Raw genomic sequence first — 24,231 nt, 5'->3', positions numbered from 1 at the left:
GCTCTCATTATCGCTCTCCCTGATTAATTCAAATAGTTTTTGTGTAGCTTCATCATCCTCTTTTCTCTACCAATTTGGATTTTATCTTCACCAGGTTGATGAGAAGCTGCTTCCAGCTCTGGCATCCACAGATCCCCTTGTTCTTCCTAGTCCGGACCAGCCTGCTCCATCAGGAAGCGTCCCTGCTCACTCCACCACCAGCGCCAGCGATGACCTCAGCTTGCTGGCCCACATGACCAGCTGCGACTCCGATTTAACACAAACCCAAAGCCACGCCCCTGGGGAACTCCCTGAGGATGGACCATTCAAGATCCAGAGTACTCTGGCTGACATCAGCTCTATTGCTGAAGCCGAGAGCCAGAACCAGCTCCAGGGAGCGACTAGACCCGAATTCCCAGAGGGGGAGGGAGCATCCAGGCCAGAGGGAGAGACTGCGGGGTTGAAGACCGGGGGAGACACAGCCAGTACCACTTCTGATACAGAGAGGTCAGATGATGGGAAAGACAAAGACATAAAAAAGATCCAAACTACCGCTACCACCCAGGTGAGTATGAACTCTCAAGGTGCATAATTACCTGCTTTGCTGCTTTGCTCTCAGAATCCCTAATGATTCTGTGAAACTACAGTACAAACACTGCTGGTCTGAAGTTTACATCCACTCATTGTATAATTGTGAGCTCTTAATGATTCACTTAAGCCCTTCAAGTATAATCATTAAGGAAAATGATTATATGATTATATTTCAATAAATTAAAAAAAGTAGAATTGGGTGCACAGGTTTCAGTTAATTGTGGATTTTCTCTAATCTACACATTGTCAGAATTTTATATAGACAGAGCTTGACTTTTTTTCTCATCTGAAGGTAATAGTCTGAGTCAAATGCAATTGATTAGTTAATGAAATTTTAAACTGCCCAAACACTGTTTGCTATGTTTGGACATTTGAAAAGGAATTGAGCCAGTTTTTGCAAACCAGCTTCCCTATTCCGCTCAGTTTGATTGACCTGAACTGAGAAAAAGAAACTCATCTTATGAAATAACAGCAAACACTCCCTTGTTTAGCTTTGCTTCTCTAAGTGAACTGTAATCGTGCTTGTTTTTATGTGCTAAACTTAAGGACAAACGCAGTGTTAACCTTTCAGTTGTCCTCTACCTTGCAGGCCCTGCACGGCCGCACCGCAGCCCAGCTGGAGCGGGACCTGCGTGTCGACCTGGGCTTCCGGGGAATGCCCATGACGGAAGAGCAGCGGCGTCAGTTCAGCCCCGGCCCGCGCACCACCATGTTCCGGATCCCAGAATTCAAATGGTCCCCGATGCACCAGAGGCTGCTCACCGACCTGCTGTTTGCGCTGGAGACGGACGTGCACGTGTGGAGGAGGTGAGTGGGGCCACGTGAGCTGTGTGTGTCTGCTGCATAAAATTGGGTCAGCTGCACGTTTTCCCCGGTTGTGTCACCAAGTTAACTTCCCTGCCCTTATTCTCCTTTTTTATTTCAGCCACTCCACCAAGTCAGTGATGGATTTCGTGAACAGCAATGAAAACATCATCTTCGTCCACAACACCATCCACCTCATTTCTCAGATGGTGGACAACATCATCATTGCCTGTGGAGGCATCCTCCCTCTCCTGTCGGCCGCCACCTCCCCCTCCGTAAGTGGCTCTTCTCTGCCCCCATGTGGTAGAACTGAGAATTGTAGCTCTTAAATGTACATTGAATTTGTGAAAAAAATAAAAATGTGTCTTTTCCCTCGGTTCTATGGTTGTTTGTTTATAAGCAATAAAACACTTCAAGAGCAAGAATTATGTAAGTTTAAATGTATTGGTAAAACATCCTGTTTGGTTTAACAATATGTGCATTTATGAAAAAATTAAACTCTTCAAAAACATGGATTCTTCTCTTTAGTAACTTATGCATTTAACATTTGTTCTAACACGCTGTTTTGATCTTTATTTCAACGTTGCTCTAATCCTTTGAATTAACAATTTGATTTATAATTTAAATAACTTTTTCTTTCTGTCATCTATATATTTTAATCTTTCGTTTCCTCTCTGTGTTGCGTGTATTTTGTGTATTTTCTTGTCTTTCTTTGTCTCTGTTTTTGTCTGTTTTGCATGCGCAGAGTTCTAAGAGTAGTGCCAACACTGTAAGTTACAGTTTCTTCCTCTTTTTCTACTCTGTTAATTTTTCTGTTTTAGTTTTATTATCATTGTGAGCAACACTAACCCATGCGTGTCAGACATCCGTGGTGTTTTATTCTGCTGTGCTTCTGTGCTGCTAATCAAATCTCCAATTTAGATTATTTGTTGTGGTCAGACTTTACGTTTTTCTTTCAAAAGACTTTTTTGATTATGAAATGAAAAAAGGGGAAACACAATAGGAGGAATAAATAAATTAGATTTTTTTTTATTTTTCCCAAACAAAGTAGAAAAATTATTTTGGTCAGACATTTATAAACACATCACTAATGTCATTAGTTTTGGACTTTTAATTGTGTATTTGAAAAGCTATTCTTCTGGAGTTGGATTATAATACAACACTAAAGCATGTAGAATTTTTTTTGTGTAAATCGAGTGCATAAGTTTGAATGCAATGTGGATTTTTTCTATGCGATGTAGAATCAAAATTTGACATAAAGCTTCAAAAACCTTCAGGTCCTCTGCCTTAAAGATAAATCAACGTAGACGGTTGAAACGTAGACACAACTTGGTGTTTAAGTAGAAAATGAACCCAAACGCACATCAACATAAACTTGCTATTTATTGTGAAAAATGTAGGAATTGTTAAGGTGTACACATAAATTACTTTGAAAATTTAGAAACAAAACCACTTTTGAACCAAAGTTTTATTTTCTGGAATTTTGACAGAATGGTTAAAATGAGTTATTAAAAGTTTAAGCCTAATATGACCATAATGCTTACGATGTGTATGTAAACTTCTGACCCGGACTAGAGTGTCTTTTCTATAAGAGAGAGAACAAGAGTGTTTTAGACCGTCCTCGAGACTTGGTTTTGCTAAGAATGTCCCGTTTGTATCAACACCAAAGAAGGCAGGAGGAGCCGGACCCCAGAGGGGGTCGAAGGGAGAGGAGGTGTCCCCCATTCCTGGGGGAGGAGGCGCAGGGGGAGAGGTGCGTACCGAGCCTGAGACTCTCATCATCACCAGAAGAACTAAGAGCACCTACCAAAGCACTTCTGTCCTCACTCTGTGTCTCTGTTATTCCTCAACTGTCTGTGCTCTGATGAGCCTCCAGACGCGTGCACTTTGTTGAGTCCCCACAGATCTGCGCTCTCTGCTTACAGAAGCAGTGAAACACGCAGAGCAAACGCTTGCTTTAAACACGCAGTGCTGTCATTAGGTTATAGGTATTTATATATCACAGTATAACTGCTTTGGGATTAAAACAGAACCAGCTTAAAGGTCACAGAACAAGGTCGATTCAAGTGACAATGTTGACTACAACCACACTGCTGCTGTCACAAAGCTATTGTTACCATCACCTGTGTGTCATCAGGCTGCATTTCCTGTGTATTGTGGAGAGCACTTTATGTTGCCAGATTTCATCATCTTGATTTCTCAGCATGAACCCTGATGGTTGCTCTTCCTGTTTGTTGTTACAAACAGCCATGACTGATTTAGTCATGCTGATCCAAGGCCCAGCTTTCCCAAAGGCGAATTCTTTATAAAAAGGAAGAAAAAAAAAGATGATTTCACCGTCTCTCCTTATCTGCAGAGAGAGCTTCCTTCTCACTGTGCTTACAGCCGAGATATTCACTATTATTGACTCTCCAATGTGTTCGTTTTTGTTTCCTCTCCCCAATCCAGACGGAGTTGGAGAACATAGAGGCGACACAAGGAATGTCTTCAGAAACGGCGGTCACTTTTCTGTCTCGCCTGATGGCCATGGTGGACGTTCTGGTGTTTGCCAGCTCGCTGAACTTCAGTGAGATCGAAGCAGAGAAGAACATGTCGTCTGGAGGGCTAATGAGGCAGTGTCTCCGCCTCGGTGTGTGCTGCTCTAACATATTCAGTATTGATCAGACTCAAAACCCCTGCACTCATGGTTATGGCTGTAGACGTCATCATTACAGCTTTATGGCTTGCTTAGTTAGCCACGTTTAGTATTTCCAATTTTATAAGTTAACTTTGAAACTAAAGGAAAAACATTTTTATGAGAGATGCAGAAAAAAAATAAATCGACTAAACTGTTGATTTTCAGCTTTGTCAACTTTCTGTGATTATGTACTTACCATATGTGAGCCCACTCTTTTGTGTGGAAGTTGTTTCTTGCTGAAAAAGTCTTAGCTAGTTTCAGAATCATTGAGGTGTTTTATAAATAAAGCCAAAGGAAGCACGGATTTATGAGGATCTATTTAAAACGTGTCGACACAAGTTTGTGGTGGCTTCACACTGTGAAAAGAGCAAGATGGGGTGAGACTTGAGCAGGTGACAAGAAGGCTAAACAGAGTATAACAAAGTTCCTCTGAACGTACTGGCAACCTGCTTGAAAGCTTGGAGTTGGCGTAAGGATATATATTCTAAGGCGAAAACCCACAGAAGCTGATGTTTCAGTAATGTACAGTGGGCTAAAGGTGTTAAAATGTAAACTCTGCAAAAATGTCTTGCTTTAAAATAGTAGAGGCCTGTTTTCCAGTAACACACACAGCATGATGTCGCCTCACCTCCTTGTATCTATAAGTAAAGGGTTCATGACAGGAAGGGAAGAAAAAAAGTTGGGTTATGTACTTATGCTTTAGTTCTTAAAGAGAAATTGATGCAAATGGGCATTGCAAGGTCAAAGCTACACAAGAAAAAGAGATTGGAAATTGGTTGCAAAATTCAGAGCAGTGCATTTCTGCTTTTAATCTTATTTTGGAGCCTGGAAAGGGCTCATTAAAGATGACTTTATTAAGTGAAAAGCTATTTTCTGTAGCTTTAAGCTTCCAATACTGATTTTCACTGATTCTAGTGTCTCTTCAAGAAGGATATGTTTATGACATAAGAACAATATTCAAAAAAGTCTTGACCTCCCTGTGTTGATCATGTCTTATTTATATTGGAGGCAACATCATCCCATGAGCGCGAGCAGTCATTGTAAAACCAGGTTTTGCTAATATTTTAGATCAAAAGTTGACAGAGTTCAGATTTAAAACTACATTCAACATGTTATACAAGGACAGTTAACACATCTGAAACGGCTTCCTAGAGAATGTAGATCCTTTCTATTACTCTGAGATTTCTAAACGGCCACCAACATTTCAAAATTCATTACATTATATAGCAAACAGGTTTTCAAAAGCTAAAAATAGAGCAACTTTCCTGAAATACTTTCAGCCTTTCTGTTATCTGCTTTACGTCTTGCTCTCTTGCGGACATGGAGAGAACCATTTCCCTTTAGATAGCTTCTGATTTCTTTGTGCTTTTTCAGACTTCATCTTAAACACCTCACTGATTCTGAAAATTCCTGTTTCCTCCATTTCCCTTCAGTGTGCTGCGTGGCCGTCAGAAACTGCCTGGAGTGCAGACAAAGACAAAGGGATCGAAGTTGCAAGTCTTCATTAACCAGCAGCAAGTCGCAGGACAGCCTCCACAGTGCCTCCACTGCCAGCAAGGTACCAAACACACAGACATTCACATCCTGTCTCACTTAAAAGCCAGCACACTAACATCCAATGACCCAACAATTTCATGACTTATATTTGTAGCAGGATCCAGACAGACTTCTTCAGGACGTGGACATCAATCGTCTTCGAGCTGTAGTCTTCAGAGATGTGGTGAGCATGCCTGTTGGTGAATTATTTGTGTTGTAACACTAAGGAAACATATCCCACTGTGCTTGCAATATAATGTTTTTTTTTATGTTTGTGTTTTATTGCAGGATGACAGTAAGCAGGCTCAGTTTTTGGCACTGGCAGTCGTATACTTCATCTCAGTTCTCATGGTGTCAAAGTACCGAGATATTCTGGAACCGCAGAGAGAGATCGGCCGGTCCACCAGCTTGTCGGGGAGAAGCATCCGCCATGAAATAAACTCCCCAACCAGTACAGGTGATTTTTATTTTTTCCTTTTTCCTCTGCTTCAGGACCATTTATATCATATAGTAACTTGTCAGTGACTCATCATTTTTACCCTGGAGTGGAGAAAATACAGACTGCAGCAAAGCAACAATAGTTTAACAGCGAGATAAAAATTTCAAATAAAACAGAAGGGAGGAAATTGACACAAAAATAAAACAGTTTACAAGAAACAAACCCTATATCCATAGATTTCTTTTGGTATCTGAATTTAAACAATGCTTATATTTCGCCATATATATAAGTGCATGTTAAATAAACAAAATAAAATGTTCTTTCTTTCTTCCTCATCGTAACAGAGCACCCATCCACAGCCTTCTCTGACCGCGACAAGCAGACCCCTACCCCGGTAGATGACTCTCCTCTGGCAGGCCTCCCCCACACGGATTCTGGCATCGGAGAAGAAGGACACGTGGCTGGGTCCCTGAACGGCTCCGAGGTGGGCCTCGGTGGGCTTGGCTTGGGCCTGGTGGGGAGAGAGACAGACAGAGACAGAGACAACGGTGGAGGGGGAGGCGGAGGGACAGATCTGCTGTGCAGTCTGTCGTCTGACGTCCAGAGGTCGCAGGAGAGCCTTCTGGATTCTCCCCACGATCCCAGATCCATTCCGAACTCGAGCCAAGCGCCACCTTCGTCCATCTCTAGCATCAGCCAAACAAACAAAGGCATCAATGTTAAGGTGAGCTTCTTAAAAAATCAGGGCACCCTACGAAAACCTGTGGGACAGGTTTGGACATATTTCACAACAAATCAGTTTTATTTTCTAGAGAACTCTAAGAAATACATGAAGGTCAGAATAAAGTTTGTACCAATGTAGACAAAAGTCCAGGACTTCTAGAATATTGGATTTTGGACAAAAGAATCTTAAATTAAAATATGTGAACACCACAATACAAGGCATGTCAAAAACAACATTCCAGGAAAAGAACATCTATTTACTGTGAGGCATTTTTAGATATGGTTTAGTTATTTTTTTAGCTTGCATCAATTATGCAGTTACAATTGATGCATTAAAAATATTGTCTAAATCTTTTAGAATCCTGCCTGAAATGTATCTAAGTCTGAATAAGGCATACTCTCTAACCCTGTGTATGACCCTGTGAATTTCTCCAGCCGGACTTTCAAAGTTTAAACCTTCCTACGTCGTATATTCATTTTTCTCTGTGAAACATGTACACTTAAACCAGAATGTAATGATTCTCCATTCACCAGATTTGTTTTTTTCCCTGAAACGCAGGAAATCCTGAAGAGCTTGGTGGCGGCTCCCATTGATGGTACGGAGTTGGGTCAGGAATCCGGGCCGACGCCCTACCACCCGGACCCCGCTCTGAAGACGCATCCCATGCTGCCCATGCAGTTCCACTCCTTCGACAGGTCAGCCATATTCACGAGGGGATCTGCAGAGAAAAGATATTGACTTGTTAGCACTGAGCTAGACACACCCATCAGCTGATCAATTATTACAGTCAATGTTAATATAGACCACTGTTCTAATAGTAGAACCGGATCTGGATGTTTTGTTTAGAATGTGAAAAAAGTTTTACTTAGCAGTACTTTTTTGTTTTATTGTAACTCAAATAAATACATAAAAATCTAAGAACATGATTTTAACTATATTAGTTTAGTGCTAAATGATAGTGTTTAGTCTTGTTTTATTTGAGTACATTTATTAAATATGAGGAAAAAAATATACTTTTTAAAATAACTGCTTTTGTAAAATCCCCAATGCTGCAATTATTGGTATCTCTGCTGTTAATTCTTTGTACAATCTGCTATAAAAGATTAGATTATTTCAATGTTTTTACATATCTTTACCTGACACTGTAAATTATTGTTTGCTATATATATATATTTTTACTATATTTTCTTATGTTTGAGGTCTAAGTTGCAAGCCCAAATCTTTGTAAAATATTTCTTATTCAACCATGAAGACACATTAAGATTCAACTTATATTCTTTTAAGTATATAATGGAGAAATTTATTAATAAACATTAAAATATTTTTGCTTATTTAGTTGTATATTAATTGACTAATTCTGTGTTTTTCCAATATTTTAATCCTACACCCCAAACCTGAAAATGTTGTTCACATCTGTATTGTAGAAAATTGTTTTATACAAAACCAAAGGGAAAGTTTTCTGAGTCTTTATATTTAGAAACATTTGTAAAATAGACTTTTGTTTATTTTACAAAATAAAATATGCTGTGTAGGTCTGATGTAGGTTGCTATGCTACCTACATCAGATGCCATGGTGACCTCAGTGAGGACCAAAGTCACCTGTCACTTCATTTTAACACTGCAGGCACTACAGAGTCAGTGTTTCACATCAGTTCAGTTTATTTATAAGGCGCAATTTCGCAACCAATCTCGGCAAGAACGTCTCAAGTGCCACTTTGCCTAATCGTTTGAGTCTCATCTTTTCACAGGAGTGTTGTTGTTCCAGTGAAAAAGCCCCCACCCGGCAGCCTGTCTGTCAACACGGTGGGCACACCCACTACCAGCGGATCAGCCACTCCTGGCAGCACACCCAACATTTTTGCCGCTGCAACAGCAACACCCAAGAGCATGATCAACACTACAGGTGAGAGAAAAAATGTTGGATATGTGGATGGAGACTCGCTCCATGGCAACAAAAACCTGCTTGACTCCAGGGGGCTGGAAAAAAATACATAAAAGATAGTTCACATGTCGTTGTTTATTGTGAAAGTAAAGAACTTTAATTTATTTTTTTCTATTTTTGGCTTGTTGGACAAGGAAAACATCAGATCTCTACAAGATGAAATAACTGAAAATTCCTGCTATTTTTAATCTATAAATACAACAACGTGATCGGATTAAATAAAGATTGAGAATGTGCTTTGATGTATGAACAATTTTGTATTTATTTCAGTTTCCACTTGCACACTATTAGCCCCATCGTAAAAACTGGCTTTCTTTCCTCATTTGTTCCTCATATTTTTTAATGTTTGTTAAAAATTTAGAAAAATAAAGTCAGAATTGGCTGAGACTACAAAGAGAGGTTGAAAATAACTATAGGACAGGCAGAATTTAATGGATGCATGTCTAACCCTGATGCAGATTATATATATATATATATATATATATATATATATATATATATATAATTTTTTTGTTGAATGACTTTTCCTCAGCCTGTCAGATTTGAATTGATTGTGTTGTCTCAAAACTCCTTGTACTTTTACTTCCACACTTTGCCTGCCAGAGGGGGAAAAAAAAAAAAAAAAAACTGAATAGAAAGAAGCTGAATCAGCAACTCCTTTTTAGAAATAGTTTCAGCGTCACAGAAACCAGATGAGTACAGTTTGAGAATAGAGACAGAAAACACAAGCTATTTAATGCAAATAAGCAAACTCCCCTCAGGCTGTCACCAGCGCTCTTCCACGTTTTACTCTTATTTACTTTTTTTGCTCCTTGTAGAAACAGACGCAGCATCACACTCAGCAGATCCATTGTAGGGAAATAGATTAGTATTCACATCCCTGCCGGCCCGTCAGAGATACACTGCTGTATTATGCATCCATAATGGAAGAGGCTGGGTGGGGTGGGGATGGGGGGGGAGTTGCTCCCTGCACTGGATTCTTTATATTGATTGCAAAGCTATTTTCACAAACCATTACCAGAAGAGGTGCAGCAGCTTGTCTGGAGAAATAACATCCAAATTGAATTTATTTGCCTCTGACTGGTGATATAAATGTTTCATATCTGGGATGGTCGTCTTATTTTTCACCACTCTTCCTCTTAACCTCTTTGCCCACCCACCACCCAGGTGCCGCAGACTCTGCCTCCTCATCCTCTTCCTCCTCGTCATCGTTCGTTAACGGTGCAACTAGTAAGAATCTGCCAGCAGTGCAGACAGTGGCCCCGATGCCAGAAGACACTATGGAGAACATGAGGTGTGTGTAAACGTCGCCGTAAAAGCTTCCCAGCCATTTGATTTCCTTCCTCTCTTTTTCTGTTTTTTGTTCTTTCCTCTTTGGTTTTCGTTGTCACTTTAATGCGTCTGGCTTCAAGTGTGTCGTTATCATATTTCCACCTCACTCCCGCCCCTTCATTCCTTCTCAGAGAGTTCTTACAGCTCACAGAGAGGTTAGATGATGCATTTATTGTCTGGAAGACCTGGGAGCTTCAGGAATGTGGCTACAAGCTCGCAAAAAGCTTCGGTAGCAAATTCCTCAGATCTGCAGTCAGTTTATTTAAACGCTGCATCTAATTCTTAGCCGAAGCAAGAGCTATGCATACATCTTTTTTACGAGCAGATTGAGAGCACTTGCCTCTGAACACACATCGACAAGAGAGAAATATTGGAAAATATGAACAAACGACAGGGATTTCATTAATCTCATCTGATAAGATCGAGCTTTGGTATTAAACCTCCTCGATGTGGAAAAAAAATGGCTGCAGTTCCAACACGCACGCACACACACGCACACACACGCATACACACACAGACTGAGCTCATTAGGAGGAAGGCCAGATGCATCCAGCCAGAGGAAGTGAAACATGAGCTCGCCTGGCTCCCAGGCTGCATATCGATTAAGATTAATATTCCTCTCACCATACTTATTTTAAGCTGTCATGCACACGTACCACTGACGCATCCCAGTTAGTCAACGCTGTATGCTGCTCTTCAGCCTCGACATGATGACTGTGTTTCAGTGTCTTAGCTTGCTCTGCACTGTAGATAAGAAAAACACAATTGATTGCAGCGTGCAGAAAACATATTCCATACCCCTTGAACTTGAATTGCTTGAAGAAACCATCTAAGTAGTAAATAATAGTAAATTAAACACCTGTGTTGCTCATCTCATTATAAATCCAGATGTTCTGTGAAGGTTTCAGAAACTTATCAGAGAACGTTAACGAACAAATGGCATTAATGAGAGAAGCACTCAACCAATCCCGAATAATTCTATAGAGACGGGACAAGTAGAAATGTTTTCCAGAAAACTGGGCTGTATTGAACAAGAAGACGATGATCATTGGAGGAGCCGTAGATGGCCTGTTTGAAGTTTCTCTCAACTCATCTGGAAATCTGACTTTCTGGCTTACATGAAAACCTACATGTGGAAGAAAATGAATGATCACACTGAAAACTGCGTCCCCACAGTGACTCACTGTGGCAGCAGCATCTTTATGTGGGAATCCTTTTCTTTAGCTGTGGCTGAGTACCTGCTCAGAGTTTCTGAAAACCTGTTGGAGGCTGAAAAACACTCGAGCTTGGTGCAGATGTTCATCTTCTATCAAGACAACACCACTCGACATGCTCCCACAGCGGGATTAGACCATATGCTAGTCAACGTTTAAATCTTATTCTGTGGCAAAAGTTGATTTTCACAAATATATCTATTTTATATTTTTGTTGGTTTGCAAAAATAATCAGTCTCTGCATCGGCAGTTCTAATTGCAGGGAAAAAAAATTCTATTAAATATTAAACCCACAGTTTTTCCTTTCTATTGGTAAGAAAACATTTCCTTTCACTTGGCAATTTTCCATAACCCTGTCATAAAATCACATAAAATCCAAATAAAATGCAGTTTCTGGCAATAATGTTACAAAATATCAAACAGTTCAAGGGGTATAAATAGTTTTCCAAAGCAATGTATTTCTACAAACTTGAGCTCACCACTCTTAATGTCTTCCAGAGAACATGTAAATGAAACTTTCATTAACATCAACCTTTGTTTTGTCTTGGTAAAAACACTGTTGACGTCTCTAAAGTCTGAATACGTTTTTACTATCCAGGAAATGATTTTTGAGAGGAAATGATTTGTAGAAGTTTGTACTTTAATCATTAGCAGACACAGGAGAGTGTGAGGTGTGTACGTGTGATCCTTAATCAGTGTGCATGTCTGCATGTGTGTTTTTTATGTGTGGTTTGTATTCCAGTGCCTATTGTGAGGTGGCGCAGTGTGCGCTGCGCAGCGGTCAGACGCCCCCTGAGCTCAAGTCTTTTAGCTCTCTGGCAGGCTTCCAGGCAGCCCCCCGAGATGCAGGACAGTGTTTTAGGCAAGGAGACACCCGTCCTGTCCCCTACCCCCCCCCCTTCTGCCACACCCTCCACCACACCCTTTCTGCTCTGGCCAGCTATTACTGAATGTTCTCTGTATGCCATGTAACAAAAGACGGACATCTTTGCTTCAGCAAGATGATGGCATCGCTTTTGTTTTAAGGCCAACAGCTCATACTGTTCGCATTTACTGCACCACATTTAAGTCTGTCCCTTACTGCATGGTTGTCTTCACACACTCAGCCCAAAGTCTAGATCAGACCTGGGTTTCACTTTATTCCTTTGTCAGGGACCCAGGTCACAAGTGTTTCCATAGTTACAAACATTGCTGTTTCTATTACAGATTTATGTTTGAGGGTTTTTTTTTTTTTCAAACTTCAAAAATATGGTGATTCATTTTTTGTCTAATCTAAATTTTTCACCTGTTGTCACAACTTGATATCTGCAGGTTGAATTTTATATTAGGTGGTGTTCTATGGAGTAGTCATCAACGATCAGTATGTTAAGGCTCTCGCTTTGAGGGAACAAAAATTCTCTTCATCTCCACATCATGTATCGATTTCTGACTAAAGCAAACCCAACCTAAAAAAGTTATTTGGCTCTTGTAAACTCTTGTTTTATTTTTTTTTATTTTATTTTTTTTAATCTTTTGTTTTCCAGATGTTAGGTGTTCACACAGTGGCTGAATTTGACTTGGCAGGTTTTGTTTTGTTTCACAGCAGATCCACACAACTTTTTATGAAAATAACCACTGCCACTCATGTGAGCAAAGGACTAATCCTGAACTGAACGATTAGTTCAGCATCCTTCAGGCAATTCAAGCAATTCAATTTTGCTTGAATTGACTGATATTAGAAATCCACTTTGAAACTGTCCTTTCTCTGTTTATTGGTAGTTTAGGTTTTTCAGACCAATGTCTGTCACGCCTTAGAAAGTGACTGCTGAGTTTCATAGAACCTAATTAAATACAAATCTGAAGTAGAAGAGGAACAGCAGAGGAAAATAAATTTCTGCTCTAATGTTGTCCTCTGTGGCCTCTTGCTCCCAATTGTTCTTCTAATATCAACAATAGCCACAAAAAATGTGAAAATATAACCAGCTAGGATAACTTAATATTTACAATACTCGGCAGAACTTAACATCCACCGTTTAGTAAACTATTATTTGTGCCTTTTTCTTTTCTTTTGTGAAATTGTTCGATTTTTGTACAATTTATTTTAAATCACAGGCAAAATTTGAGAAAATATGCATTAAATAAAAAAATGGACATCCAGATTGATATAGTTGAAATGGAGATCCCTTAAAATGGGCAATTTCTACAAATACTGTGAGATCTGTTGATTGAACACCTGCCTTAGCTTAATTATGAAATATATTTTGCTCATTTACTTGAGAAATAACAAAAAAATCTTGTAAAGCACAAGGAGGAAGTGGATCACAAGTATTTTCAGTGCTCCCATATTTATTCAAACTTTTTTCTGTACATGAAACATTCTCAATGCAGGAACACCAAGCATTTATACTACAAGAAAACACACAATCCAGTTTTCAACAATCGAGTGCGATATAGTAAAGCTGCTTCATCCATTTTTAAGTTCATTTGCTCAATGATCAGCTGTTTAACTGCAGCACTTTCCCAATAGTAACACAGCCACCTTGCCACCAAACCCCACACATCATCATGTTTGATTCTGACCTTTTGCGTCGTCCATGTCCGGTTTACACTCCCGGTTTTTCTCTTGTCCTCCCATTTCCCTGCTCATTTCTGTCATGCATGTATTTTACATCTGTTTGTAACTCCCACATATTTTAAGCTCTCGTGTGTCACGTACGACCTTCTCACTTCTTTTGTTCCTTCATCTTTCTTTCTCGCCCTGTTCTCCTCTGCAGCATCACCACTAAGTTGGAGCGCGCTCTGGAGAAAGTGGCCCCGTTGCTAAGGGAGATCTTTGTGGACTTTGCTCCCTTCCTGTCCAGGACGCTGCTGGGTAGCCATGGGCAGGAACTGCTCATAGAAGGTACAGGTGCTGTACACGGCTCCTTTTTCTCTAACTGGCGTCCCTCTCTGTGGAGTCTCCTCATTCACTGTCCCTCACCGCTATGTTTGAGTGCGAGAAACACCAAGTGTGCCCTCGCGCGTGTGTGTGTGTGTGTGTGTGTGTGTGTGTGTGTGGGGGGGGGTGTGTGTGTGTGTGTGTGTGGGGGTGTGTGCGTGTGTGTGTGTGTGTGTGTGTGTGGGTGTGTGTGTGGGTGTGTTTGGGAAACACAGAGTGAATGAGCGTCTTTGATCTGCTTCACTCATTCGTCAAGCAGGTATGAAGTCACTACTTTGCACTGTATGAACTTAGCTAGACAGAGATGTATGTTTTTAGATCAGATTATATTTAGCATCACTTGAATTGTAAGTTGTCCTAAATGTGTCCTCAGTCTGCCCACCTGCTTCCTGTTTTGTAATTCACTGTCTCTGTGTTCCTTTTTCTCAATTTTCTCCCTTCTTTCTCTTCCTCCTCCACTTCCTTCCTTCCTGAATCTCTCTGCTTTTTGTCTTCCCTGTGGCATGCCTCTTGTAAATTAAGCTATGGTGACTGTATAGCAACCCAAACTGCTAAGTCTTCTGTAACTTCACTGATATTTTTTGTGCTTTGGGAAAATGTGTTTGTCAGATGAGGAGAAGAAAGACTCCTGACTGTGGTGTTTGTGTGCTCTGCAGGTCTGGTGTGCATGAAGTCGAGCACATCTGTGGTGGAGCTCGTAATGCTGCTCTGTTCTCAGGTTGGTGACCTTTCAACTCTATTCTCATTCAGGACCATCTCTATTAATAGGCTTATTATGTCATTTTATTGCAGTATTTAAAATTTTAAAAAGCGATAATTGCATTTTTATTACACACAGAATGACAACTTTTATGGAGATGCTGATTTCGTTTTCAAACAGTACTTTGCATTTACTCAGACTGAAGGCTGAAAACTCCATGTTCTTAATCTCCATGCCATGTCACATGGCATTCAATATTTTATGTAAAGGCAGCTCACCAATTATGAACTTTAATGTACAGAACATGGTCAGCAAGCTTCATTGTTTTTATTGGTCTTCTGTAATAATCAAATCTCCTGAGAAACCTAATTTTCATTAAAAACTAACAGATTTGGCTCATTTCACTCTGTGCAGTGAATCTATCAGGGTAACATTTTGATAAAAATTAACTTTTTAATGTTTTTCTAATGTTTTGACACTCTATACAATCACAAAACTTCATTTTGTCGCATTTTTCTCATTTGTAGCATTTGTGAATGTTTGATTGTTGATCTGTTATGATGATTTAAGAAGGTAAAAGTATCCATAAACTGAGGTTAATGATATTTCATTACTATAGAATATACTCATTGCAGATGTAATATGACTTCATCTGACATGCATGCTTACAAAGAAAGAAAACTGCATGTTCCTAATCCTAAAACACAAAAAGACAATCAGTAAAATATCAGATCTTGACTGATGAAGGAGGATTTTTAGTTCTTTTGTCCTCATGCATTAAAACCCAGTGGTTCTTTTTTTGTACTTGATGATCAAAAGACAGGATGAAACTCACCATTACAGAGCTGGGCGACCCGGTTTCTTTAAGAAGACTTGAAGTCTGTCTCACATCTTCAAGTCTGTTTATTTCGATTCGTCTTCAGAAGAGCTCTTCTTCTTGGAGTCATGCTCAAGTTGTCTCCTCTTGGTCTTTCTCCTGAGCTCAGCCTCTCCATCTCTGCTCTCTTCTCTTCTCCTTTCCATCGTCAGTCACACTTCCAGGCTCTTCTGCTTTCCTGGCCTCAGTGTTTTCAGTAGCAAATGCTTTCATCTTCTACCCTCTCATCCCACCACTCCCTGTCCTTTTTGTCTTCTGGGAGGCATCTCGTCAGCATGTATAGTATTACCCCTGACTCCCCGCCTTGTCTGCCATTAGAGGGCCGCGGAGAGCAAACTCGAGCCCAGAAATCGATCCCCTAGATGCTGGGGGTGTAACGGGAGATGGCCTTAAGAGCCAGTGGAGCTAATGGAGCGCTGATAGTTTTCAGGCTTTCAGCAGCAGTGCTAAATCCTTTGAAAAGTTTCCCCTCTCATATGCACAAGAAATGGAAAATTGTGCAATTTATGGTTGTGATTGTAGTGATGTTTTTAGAGCTATGAAAATGTTTTTTTTTTTTTTTCCATTTTACATTGTTAATGTGTTATTGATTAAACAAGTCAAACGTTCTGTTTGCTTCCTTTTCTTTCAGTGAAAGCTTACTAGAGTTTGATTACATAAAATCCCACAACAAATTTTAAGACATTGGTGTATAAATGAACAATTTTTCTTTCCATTAAGTGTAAAAGAACATTATCAAAAAGTAAATGCAGTGTACAGTTATAGATTTAATGTAAACATAATTTGTCCCTCTTCTTTTTTTTTGTGCCATGTTGTCACTCTGGACACGATTTATTGCTTCATTTTGTGAGAGTGGTTTGGTTTAAGTAATTTTTTTTTTTAATTCTACAATTCTACACGTCTGACAGTAATCAGGCCTGGGCATTATGAGTGAAATTAGAGAACAAAAAAAGTTAGCTATAGTGTTTTTGTTTTTTTTTTTTCATATATGGCTCAGTTGGTTTTGATTGAAATCACAATTACATAACTGGTAAAAACTATTAAAACTCTTTCATAATCAAAAATATGTGTTAAAAATATCCAAATATTTATAAGAGACCATATGATTTTTTTTAAGGCACTGTATTTTCTGCTTTAAAAAGATCTTTGCAGATATCAATGTTGTTGTTTTTCTTCCACTTGCAGGAGTGGCAGAACTCCATTCAGAAGAACGCTGGACTGGCCTTCATCGAGCTCATCAACGAGGGAAGGTAATCCAATGAGCTTAAAGGTCACCCATCCATTTACAGTCACCCTAATGTGTATCGCCTCCTCGGGTAGAGATCTGTGAGAAGTCCCATAATAAACAAATTTTTTTTTGCATAATTTTAACACTTAAAATGTACAGCCTAGAAATGAATGCAGCAGTGCCACAGCTATTAGCTCTGCTGACAATTTTGATCAAAGAAACTGAAAGATTTTTTTGTTTACCAATATTTATGCTACTGACATCTGAGCTCTTTTGCCAGACTCTTGTGCCATGCCATGAAGGATCACATTGTGCGTGTTGCCAATGAAGCAGAGTTCATCCTGAACAGACAGCGGGCCGAGGATGTCCACAAGCACGCTGAGTTTGAGGTAAACAGGGGCTCTCCATCTCCTGTTATAAAGCACTGCAGTGCTCATTCATTTTATCTCTTGCTTTCTGTTTTTTCTTCTACTGCACCAAAGTAGGAATTTCGTATTTTTTTTCTAAGTACATAATAAATATGATCAAAAAGGCAATGTACACCATCCATGCATTCAGTTGCATCCAGTGGTCCTTGCTTAACTCTTATTCCCTCTGCTCAGTCTAACTGTGCTCAGTATGCTGCGGACCGCAGAGAGGAGGAGAAAATGTGTGACCACCTCATCAGTGCTGCCAAGCACAGAGACCATGTGACTGCCAACCAGCTGAAACAGAAGATCCTCAACATCCTGACCAATAAGCACGGAGCCTGGGGGACAATGTCACAGAGGTGAGTGGAAAATGTCAAAGTCTAACAAGAGCCCAGTCCAGTATTGAATCCAAAACAGTGAACAAACCGGTTCTTCAGAAGATAGAAAGCAGTTTATTACAGTAGAGTGGTTAGGATTTGTCCAGCTGACATCCCTCTGTAGAAAGTAGTTTTCTTTCTAGAATCTTCCTCCATTTCTCCGTCTTGCCTTATTTATTTTTCAACACCTAAATGATACTGAAAACTGAATCTTCTTCACTCTGGAACATCCACACTGAAGAGTGTTGTCAGCGTTTACACTGGTTCATTCACTGATAAAAAGCTGAGTTACCAGTGCCTGTCTAAGTTTAAACCTCAACTTCCCTCTTTTGTGTACAACCTCTTTCTTTCACATTTTCATTAAAGCCCTTTAATTATGTATATTCCAAACTGCATTTTACTTCTGTTTGCTCAGATAAACCAACAAAATTTAATGTTGCATCCACAGTGCTTTGATTTTGACTGTTTGTCTTTTAAATGCATTAAGTCCATATTTTTTCCTTATCTCTACATTAATGAGTCCATTTGTAAGATTTTATCACTTAAAAGTTTAGCTTAATGTGTTTGTAAAGTTGGAAAGGCCTCCTGAGACAAAGCTTCATCTCAAACTTTAATCTCTTAAATGTCCCAGAATACACACTTTGAATGTTATCCACTAGAAAAAATATTCAAAGCATCATTTCCCTCCCATTTCTCCAGCCAATTACATGACTTCTGGCGTTTGGACTACTGGGAGGACGATCTCAGGAGGAGGAGAAGATTTGTGAGAAATGCCTTTGGATCCACACATGCCGACATTTCACTAAAAGCTCTGGATGAGTACGGTCAGTATTTTTGCTCTATTGTTAAAAAATAAATAAAAATAAATAACTGTGTCCGGTGTCAGCTTTGTGCAGCTTCTCACTGACTGTGTAACACAGGCACAGAGGAGGACGAGGAGGAGGGGGGTGTTAAGTCGAAGAAGAACTTCCGCAGTCAGTCGGTGGTCACCCAGAACCCAGAGGCGGAGCTGATGCTGGAGGGAGACGATGACGCCGTCAGTCTGCTGCAGGAGAAAGAGATCGATAACCTCGCTGGTAAGGTGGAGACGCACGAAGACACAAAAAAAAAAAAAAAAAACCCACGGCAGTCACGCCTTCATGCTGAGCAATAAACTGTATATGACTCTCGTTTTTAGTTCGTTTCCGTCCTCGACTTTTTACCTCCAAAGGCAAGTTGGACCTTTAAGTTGTTTTTTGTTCAGCTGCACTAACCACCCAGCTGATTCACCTGACCTACTACGAGTTAATCAGAAGTTACTAAATCTGATTCTGATACAGATCAACTCTTGATGCTTTTAACACCAGATGGTGCAAACAAAGTGGAAAATGCAGATCAAAAATCAATCCTAGCCTGTTTGAAATGCTTCTGATGTCTCCATGTCTTTGATGCTCCTATAGACCTCCTTCCTGTCAGGGCTATGAATAGATAATTTAATATTGCCCCATGCTCCTGCAGGCCCTGTGGTTCTGAGTACTCCTGCTCAGCTGGTAGCCCCTGTGGTGGTGGCTCGAGGCACTCTCTCCATCACCACTACAGAGATCTACTTTGAAGTTGATGAAGAGGATCCTACATTCAAGAAGATGGATGCTAAAGTAAGAGAAAGCACTTTTTTTTCCCTCATCAAGGTGCAGATAGAGAATAGAAAAAGGAAAGATGAGTAGTTTCCTGTGTGCTGTAATGACGTCCATCCTCAACAGGTGCTGGCTTACTCAGAGGGTTTGCACGGGAAATGGATGTTCAGTGAGATCCGAGCTGTCTTCTCCAGACGCTACCTGCTGCAGAACACAGGCCTGGAGGTCTTTATGGCCAACAGAAGTGAGTTTGCAATGATTTTACCAGAGAGTAAGCTTATTTTTAACATGCTTTTTATGAAATCATTAGTAGCAGCATATCAATTAGATCTGTTTTTAAATATAAACAAGTTCAGATCCCTTTGATCCTTTTGATAAAACCCAACGTATTAATTTAATTTCCCAGACCGGAGTGTAGGAGAGACTGAAGACGTTTGTGAAAATAAAGTTACGATTCATTTTTGGTTTGACTTTTGGCTGTTTTTTTAATAAAATCTTGACTTGAATTAAATATCTAAATAGTTTCAATATGCTTATAGCTTGAGGTAATTTCTTTTGGATTTATCTGTATACCACCTATTTAGTTTATGATTAGTTTTTCAGAAAGTACATAATTTGATAATTTGGACTAAATAATCCTGACATGTTGGTCTTGTTTTCTCTGCTTCTTTCCAGCATCTGTGATGTTTAACTTTCCTGACCAGGCCACAGTCAAAAGGGTCGTCTACAGCCTCCCTCGGGTCGGGGTGGGAACGAGTTATGGACTTCCACAAGCCAGGTGTGAAACGCGTCTTGTCTGCCATATCATTTTAGGATAAGAAAAGGACTGAAAATAAAAATCCCGTGTTTGTTTGCATTTACATCTCAGGCGTATCTCCTTGGCGACCCCACGTCAGCTCTTCAAGTCGTCGAACATGACGCAGCGCTGGCAGAGGAGAGAGATCTCCAACTTTGAGTACCTCATGTTTCTAAACACTATTGCAGGTAAATTCATTTTGCAACCCGTTGTTCTCACCAACATGTGCAATGCATTTGCTCTCCATTCTTAGTCAAATCATTTGAATCTGTTGAACCAGTTTCAAGCAGAAGTTTATCATGGTTTATCAGAATTTTTTAATTCATTTATTTTTGTTTGCTTTTATTGTGCCACTGCCATTATGCTCTGACTTACTTTATCCGTGTTTGTCTTAATGGCTGATCTGTAATTACTTATGGCTAAATATGGCTCTTGTTTTAAATACATTCATGTTTTAGTTTCAGCTTTTATTGTGATTTCTATTCCAGTCTTGCACTCATTTTTGGCTAATGAGGAAGTTCTTCTTTTAAAATGCTGGCACAAAACAAAATAAAAGAGACATTTGATTTTAACTCCCTAAAGTCAAGAAGAATATTCCTACCAATCCTGCCTGTCAGAAGTTTATAAATCATTCAACATACACATAAGTCACCTACGATTTTGGAGTCTTAAGGGCTTATTTTAATGGGATGCACATGTTTTAATTTATTGTGAGTTTTTTTTTTTTTTCTAATCCACAGAGTGAAAATTATGCTGAAGGGCTCAAATACATACGTTCATAAATTAAATAGATGCCTCTAATATTAATGATTAAAATTACTTGAAGATATTAGTTGTTTAATCATTCTACTCTAAACATAAGAGCCACTCATGTTCTTAATTAAATGCAAAACCTGGATTTGATGATTTGATGTCTGTAAACTGGCACTGTATTTCTAATAAACTAATAGGTAACATAAGACAGAAACAAACATGTATTCACTGCGTGACTTTCTTTTAAGTGAAGCAGAGTTTCATATTGGTTCTTTGGCATTTGTCCCTGCAGGGAGGACCTATAATGATTTGAACCAGTATCCTGTCTTCCCCTGGGTCCTGACCAACTATGATTCAGAGGAGCTTGACCTCACTCTGCCCGGCAACTTCAGAGACCTTTCCAAGGTCAGGATCGTGTTTCAGTACAGTTTTTTAGAAAACATGAAAATAAGTAAAGCAAAGTTTATTTGAAAAAGCACTTTTCAGCAACCATACAACTCAAAGTGCTTTACATGACGAAAACATAAAAAGGGCTGTTTACATTAGTATTGCTACCATGCGTGCTCCTTCGAGGCTTTGAGCGACAATATGTGTTTTCCAGCCAATCGGTGCCCTGAATCCCAAGCGAGCGGCATTTTATGCAGAGCGCTACGAGACATGGGATGATGACAGCACACCCCCTCACCACTACACCACCTTATACTCCACAGCTCACTCCACACTGATGTGGATGGTCAGAATAGTAAGTGTTTGCGTTACACACGTTAAACATTTTTGGATGTTAAAAGCTTCCCCTGCAATAACAAATGTATTTTTCTGTGGCCTTAGGAGCCCTTCACCACATTTTTTCTGAATGCCAACGACGGCAAATTTGACCATCCAGAGAGAGCCTTCGCTGGCATCGGCCGTGCGTGGAGGAACTGCCAGAGGGACACGGCGGATGTTAAGGTACCTTTTGTTGGACTGAGGGAAGAGGTCTCTGAGGGCGGCAGTTGATATGCCTGAAAACACACTGAGTTTACATAAAACGATTCTGCACTGAGACATGATAATACAGTGAGCTAAACAAAATTGTTTTACAGCCATTTATTTGAAAGTATTTCAGAAATTAAAACATTTTCTTGAGAGTACTGAAGAAAAATGTGAGTACTATTGAAACAAACAACAACAGTGTTTGTTGTTTGAGTTGAATAAGGCGAATTCTGATTATTTTTCATTCATGCTGGAGTTTGTTTATTGCTGACATATAGTGCATACTTTTCTGAGAAAAAAGTAGAATTTATAAATAATTTACATATAATTTCTAATTGAGAAGTTAGTGTAGTGATTATTATGTAAAAAAAATTATAATTTCTTAAATACTTAATTAATTATTAACTACGGAGTAATTTTTTAAAAGGTAAATAACTTTAAAATTTTTTTATTTATTTCTCGTTTTATTTTTCAATCATTTACTCGGTATTTTTGTTCCTTAAAGATTTGGTGTCTCAGTTTGTAGGTGGGCCTCAAATAAAATGTGATTGGCTTAAAGGCGAGCCAATCAGATGCTGGGGTCTTTGACAAGCCAAGAGACTGTTTCATTTATTGCTCAGTGGATAGTTTCACAAGAACAACAAAATCATAAAAAAATCTACATGATATGCTGTTTTAACATGAAAGTTCAAATTAAAAGGAATCAATTTTCTCACTTTATTTAATTACACAGTAATTTTCAACTTATTTAATGTATGACAAATATTCATAATTGTCTAATGATTCGTCTAATTATCTGATGCCATCACAACCACTCTGCACTGATTCCCTCATGATAACAGTAGTCGTGTCGGCTTTTCTCGACAGCTGTTAGCAGGTTTTAAACCAACAGTTTCGAGATTGATGAAATGAAGAATACTAAAATGATGCATTTCATGTCTTCTAGGAGCTGATCCCAGAGTTTTACTACTTGCCTGAGATGTTTGTGAACAGTAACGAGTACGAACTCGGCGTGCGCGACGACGGCGTTCCTGTGTGCGACGTGGAGCTTCCTGTCTGGGCTAAGAAACCTGAAGACTTTGTCCGCATAAACAGAATGGTAGGGGGGCACTCTTCTTTCCGACATACACAAACCCCTTTCGACTCGACCTGTGGACAAAAACTAATTATGTTCTTGTTCGCCTCCTCTCACTCTCCGCTTTTACCCCTGTCTCCACTCAGGCGTTGGAGAGTGAGTTCGTCTCGTGTCAGCTTCACCAGTGGATCGATCTCATTTTCGGCTACAAGCAGCGGGGGCCAGAGGCGGTCCGAGCTCTCAACGTTTTCAACTTCCTGTCCTATGAGGGAGCTGTAAACCTGGACAATCTGGATGCTGCACAGCGAGAGGTTGATAAATTCACACATTATCAAGAATGAACTAAGCTCTAGGTTGTTAGCATCACAATGATTTAATATGAAACAGTAGAATACTATATTCATAAAAATGTGCATGTCCTCCCAGGTCAATTTTGAATGAAAAATGCAGTCGATGTGTAAATCTCCCCAAAAATCTTTAAATATACTATACTTGTATTTTGTTGATGTAAATAATGGACCAACACATTTAGTGGATAATTGTAAAGTGAAAGAAAAAAGATGCATATGTATCTGTATATGCATCTTGCACAACCCCTTTAACTCTAATACCCCCCAAGTAAAATCTGCATTAAGCAACTGCCTTCAGAAATAACCTAACTGATTCTACCTGGATGTTTAATCTTAATATAAATTACATTTTTCTGTCTTCTGTTTTGGTCAAATACACTGAAGTTTGTGTTTGTAAAATCACAAAATGATCAATTTCAGGCACTGACATGCCTATTTCCTTGGATAACTCCCCTCCCTAAAAAACTTTATTAGGTTTATTAATTAACTGCTTAACTGAATCAATGTGCAGATTTAAACAGAATTCATTTCTTTAAAAAATGTGCAACTTTCTCTGTCTGTGCTGTCTTCAGGTGATTGAGACTCAGATTCAGGTCTCTGGACAGGTTCCCTCCCAGCTGCTGATTGAGCCGCACCCGCCTCGCTCCTCTGCCATGCACCTGGTGAGACGACAGCAGACATGTTTTTTAATGACTTTAAAGTGATTGCAGACAAAAAAAAAAAACAAAAACAACTATCCAGCTTTATTGATCAGAACAGTGTTTCTTTTGTCATGTTTTATTTTTTGTTTTCTTAAAAATAAGTTTTGAATTAGTCCAATTCCACCAACACTCTTATGCATTCGCTGAATTGCTTGCATTGTCAAGTGAGGTTTTATTACATACAGCAGTATGTAATAATGTTTATTATTTTAGTTTTTGACCTT

The 24,231-nt window shown here is 39.4% G+C and overlaps 1 protein-coding gene across 1 annotated transcript in view; it reads left to right on the top strand.

Annotated features, from left to right (window-relative positions):
* The window catches only part of nbeaa (neurobeachin a), a 108,868-nt gene that overhangs the window by 77,800 nt on the left and 6,837 nt on the right, over nt 1-24,231 (top strand). The window contains exons 23-53 of the mRNA XM_088012709.1: nt 95-544; nt 1,160-1,377; nt 1,496-1,649; nt 2,120-2,143; nt 3,044-3,127; nt 3,823-4,003; nt 5,485-5,609; nt 5,703-5,771; nt 5,876-6,044; nt 6,371-6,750; nt 7,309-7,445; nt 8,499-8,653; nt 9,860-9,986; nt 11,981-12,100; nt 13,992-14,119; nt 14,812-14,873; nt 16,918-16,982; nt 17,241-17,349; nt 17,563-17,729; nt 18,447-18,571; nt 18,668-18,823; nt 19,245-19,381; nt 19,487-19,604; nt 20,036-20,138; nt 20,229-20,344; nt 21,202-21,314; nt 21,511-21,651; nt 21,738-21,857; nt 22,828-22,980; nt 23,103-23,267; nt 23,879-23,968. Coding sequence (XP_087868835.1) covers nt 95-544; nt 1,160-1,377; nt 1,496-1,649; nt 2,120-2,143; nt 3,044-3,127; nt 3,823-4,003; nt 5,485-5,609; nt 5,703-5,771; nt 5,876-6,044; nt 6,371-6,750; nt 7,309-7,445; nt 8,499-8,653; nt 9,860-9,986; nt 11,981-12,100; nt 13,992-14,119; nt 14,812-14,873; nt 16,918-16,982; nt 17,241-17,349; nt 17,563-17,729; nt 18,447-18,571; nt 18,668-18,823; nt 19,245-19,381; nt 19,487-19,604; nt 20,036-20,138; nt 20,229-20,344; nt 21,202-21,314; nt 21,511-21,651; nt 21,738-21,857; nt 22,828-22,980; nt 23,103-23,267; nt 23,879-23,968 — 4,461 coding nt within the window. The remainder of the gene's footprint in view (nt 1-94; nt 545-1,159; nt 1,378-1,495; nt 1,650-2,119; nt 2,144-3,043; nt 3,128-3,822; nt 4,004-5,484; nt 5,610-5,702; nt 5,772-5,875; nt 6,045-6,370; nt 6,751-7,308; nt 7,446-8,498; nt 8,654-9,859; nt 9,987-11,980; nt 12,101-13,991; nt 14,120-14,811; nt 14,874-16,917; nt 16,983-17,240; nt 17,350-17,562; nt 17,730-18,446; nt 18,572-18,667; nt 18,824-19,244; nt 19,382-19,486; nt 19,605-20,035; nt 20,139-20,228; nt 20,345-21,201; nt 21,315-21,510; nt 21,652-21,737; nt 21,858-22,827; nt 22,981-23,102; nt 23,268-23,878; nt 23,969-24,231) is intronic.

This window comes from Poecilia mexicana, unplaced genomic scaffold (genome assembly GCF_051168715.1).
Source record: "Poecilia mexicana isolate PSO_F unplaced genomic scaffold, ASM5116871v1 scaffold_14, whole genome shotgun sequence".
Taxonomy (NCBI): Eukaryota; Metazoa; Chordata; class Actinopteri; order Cyprinodontiformes; family Poeciliidae; genus Poecilia; species Poecilia mexicana.
Note: the sequence above shows the minus strand (reverse complement) of the source record. Positions and strands in the feature narration are given on the sequence as shown.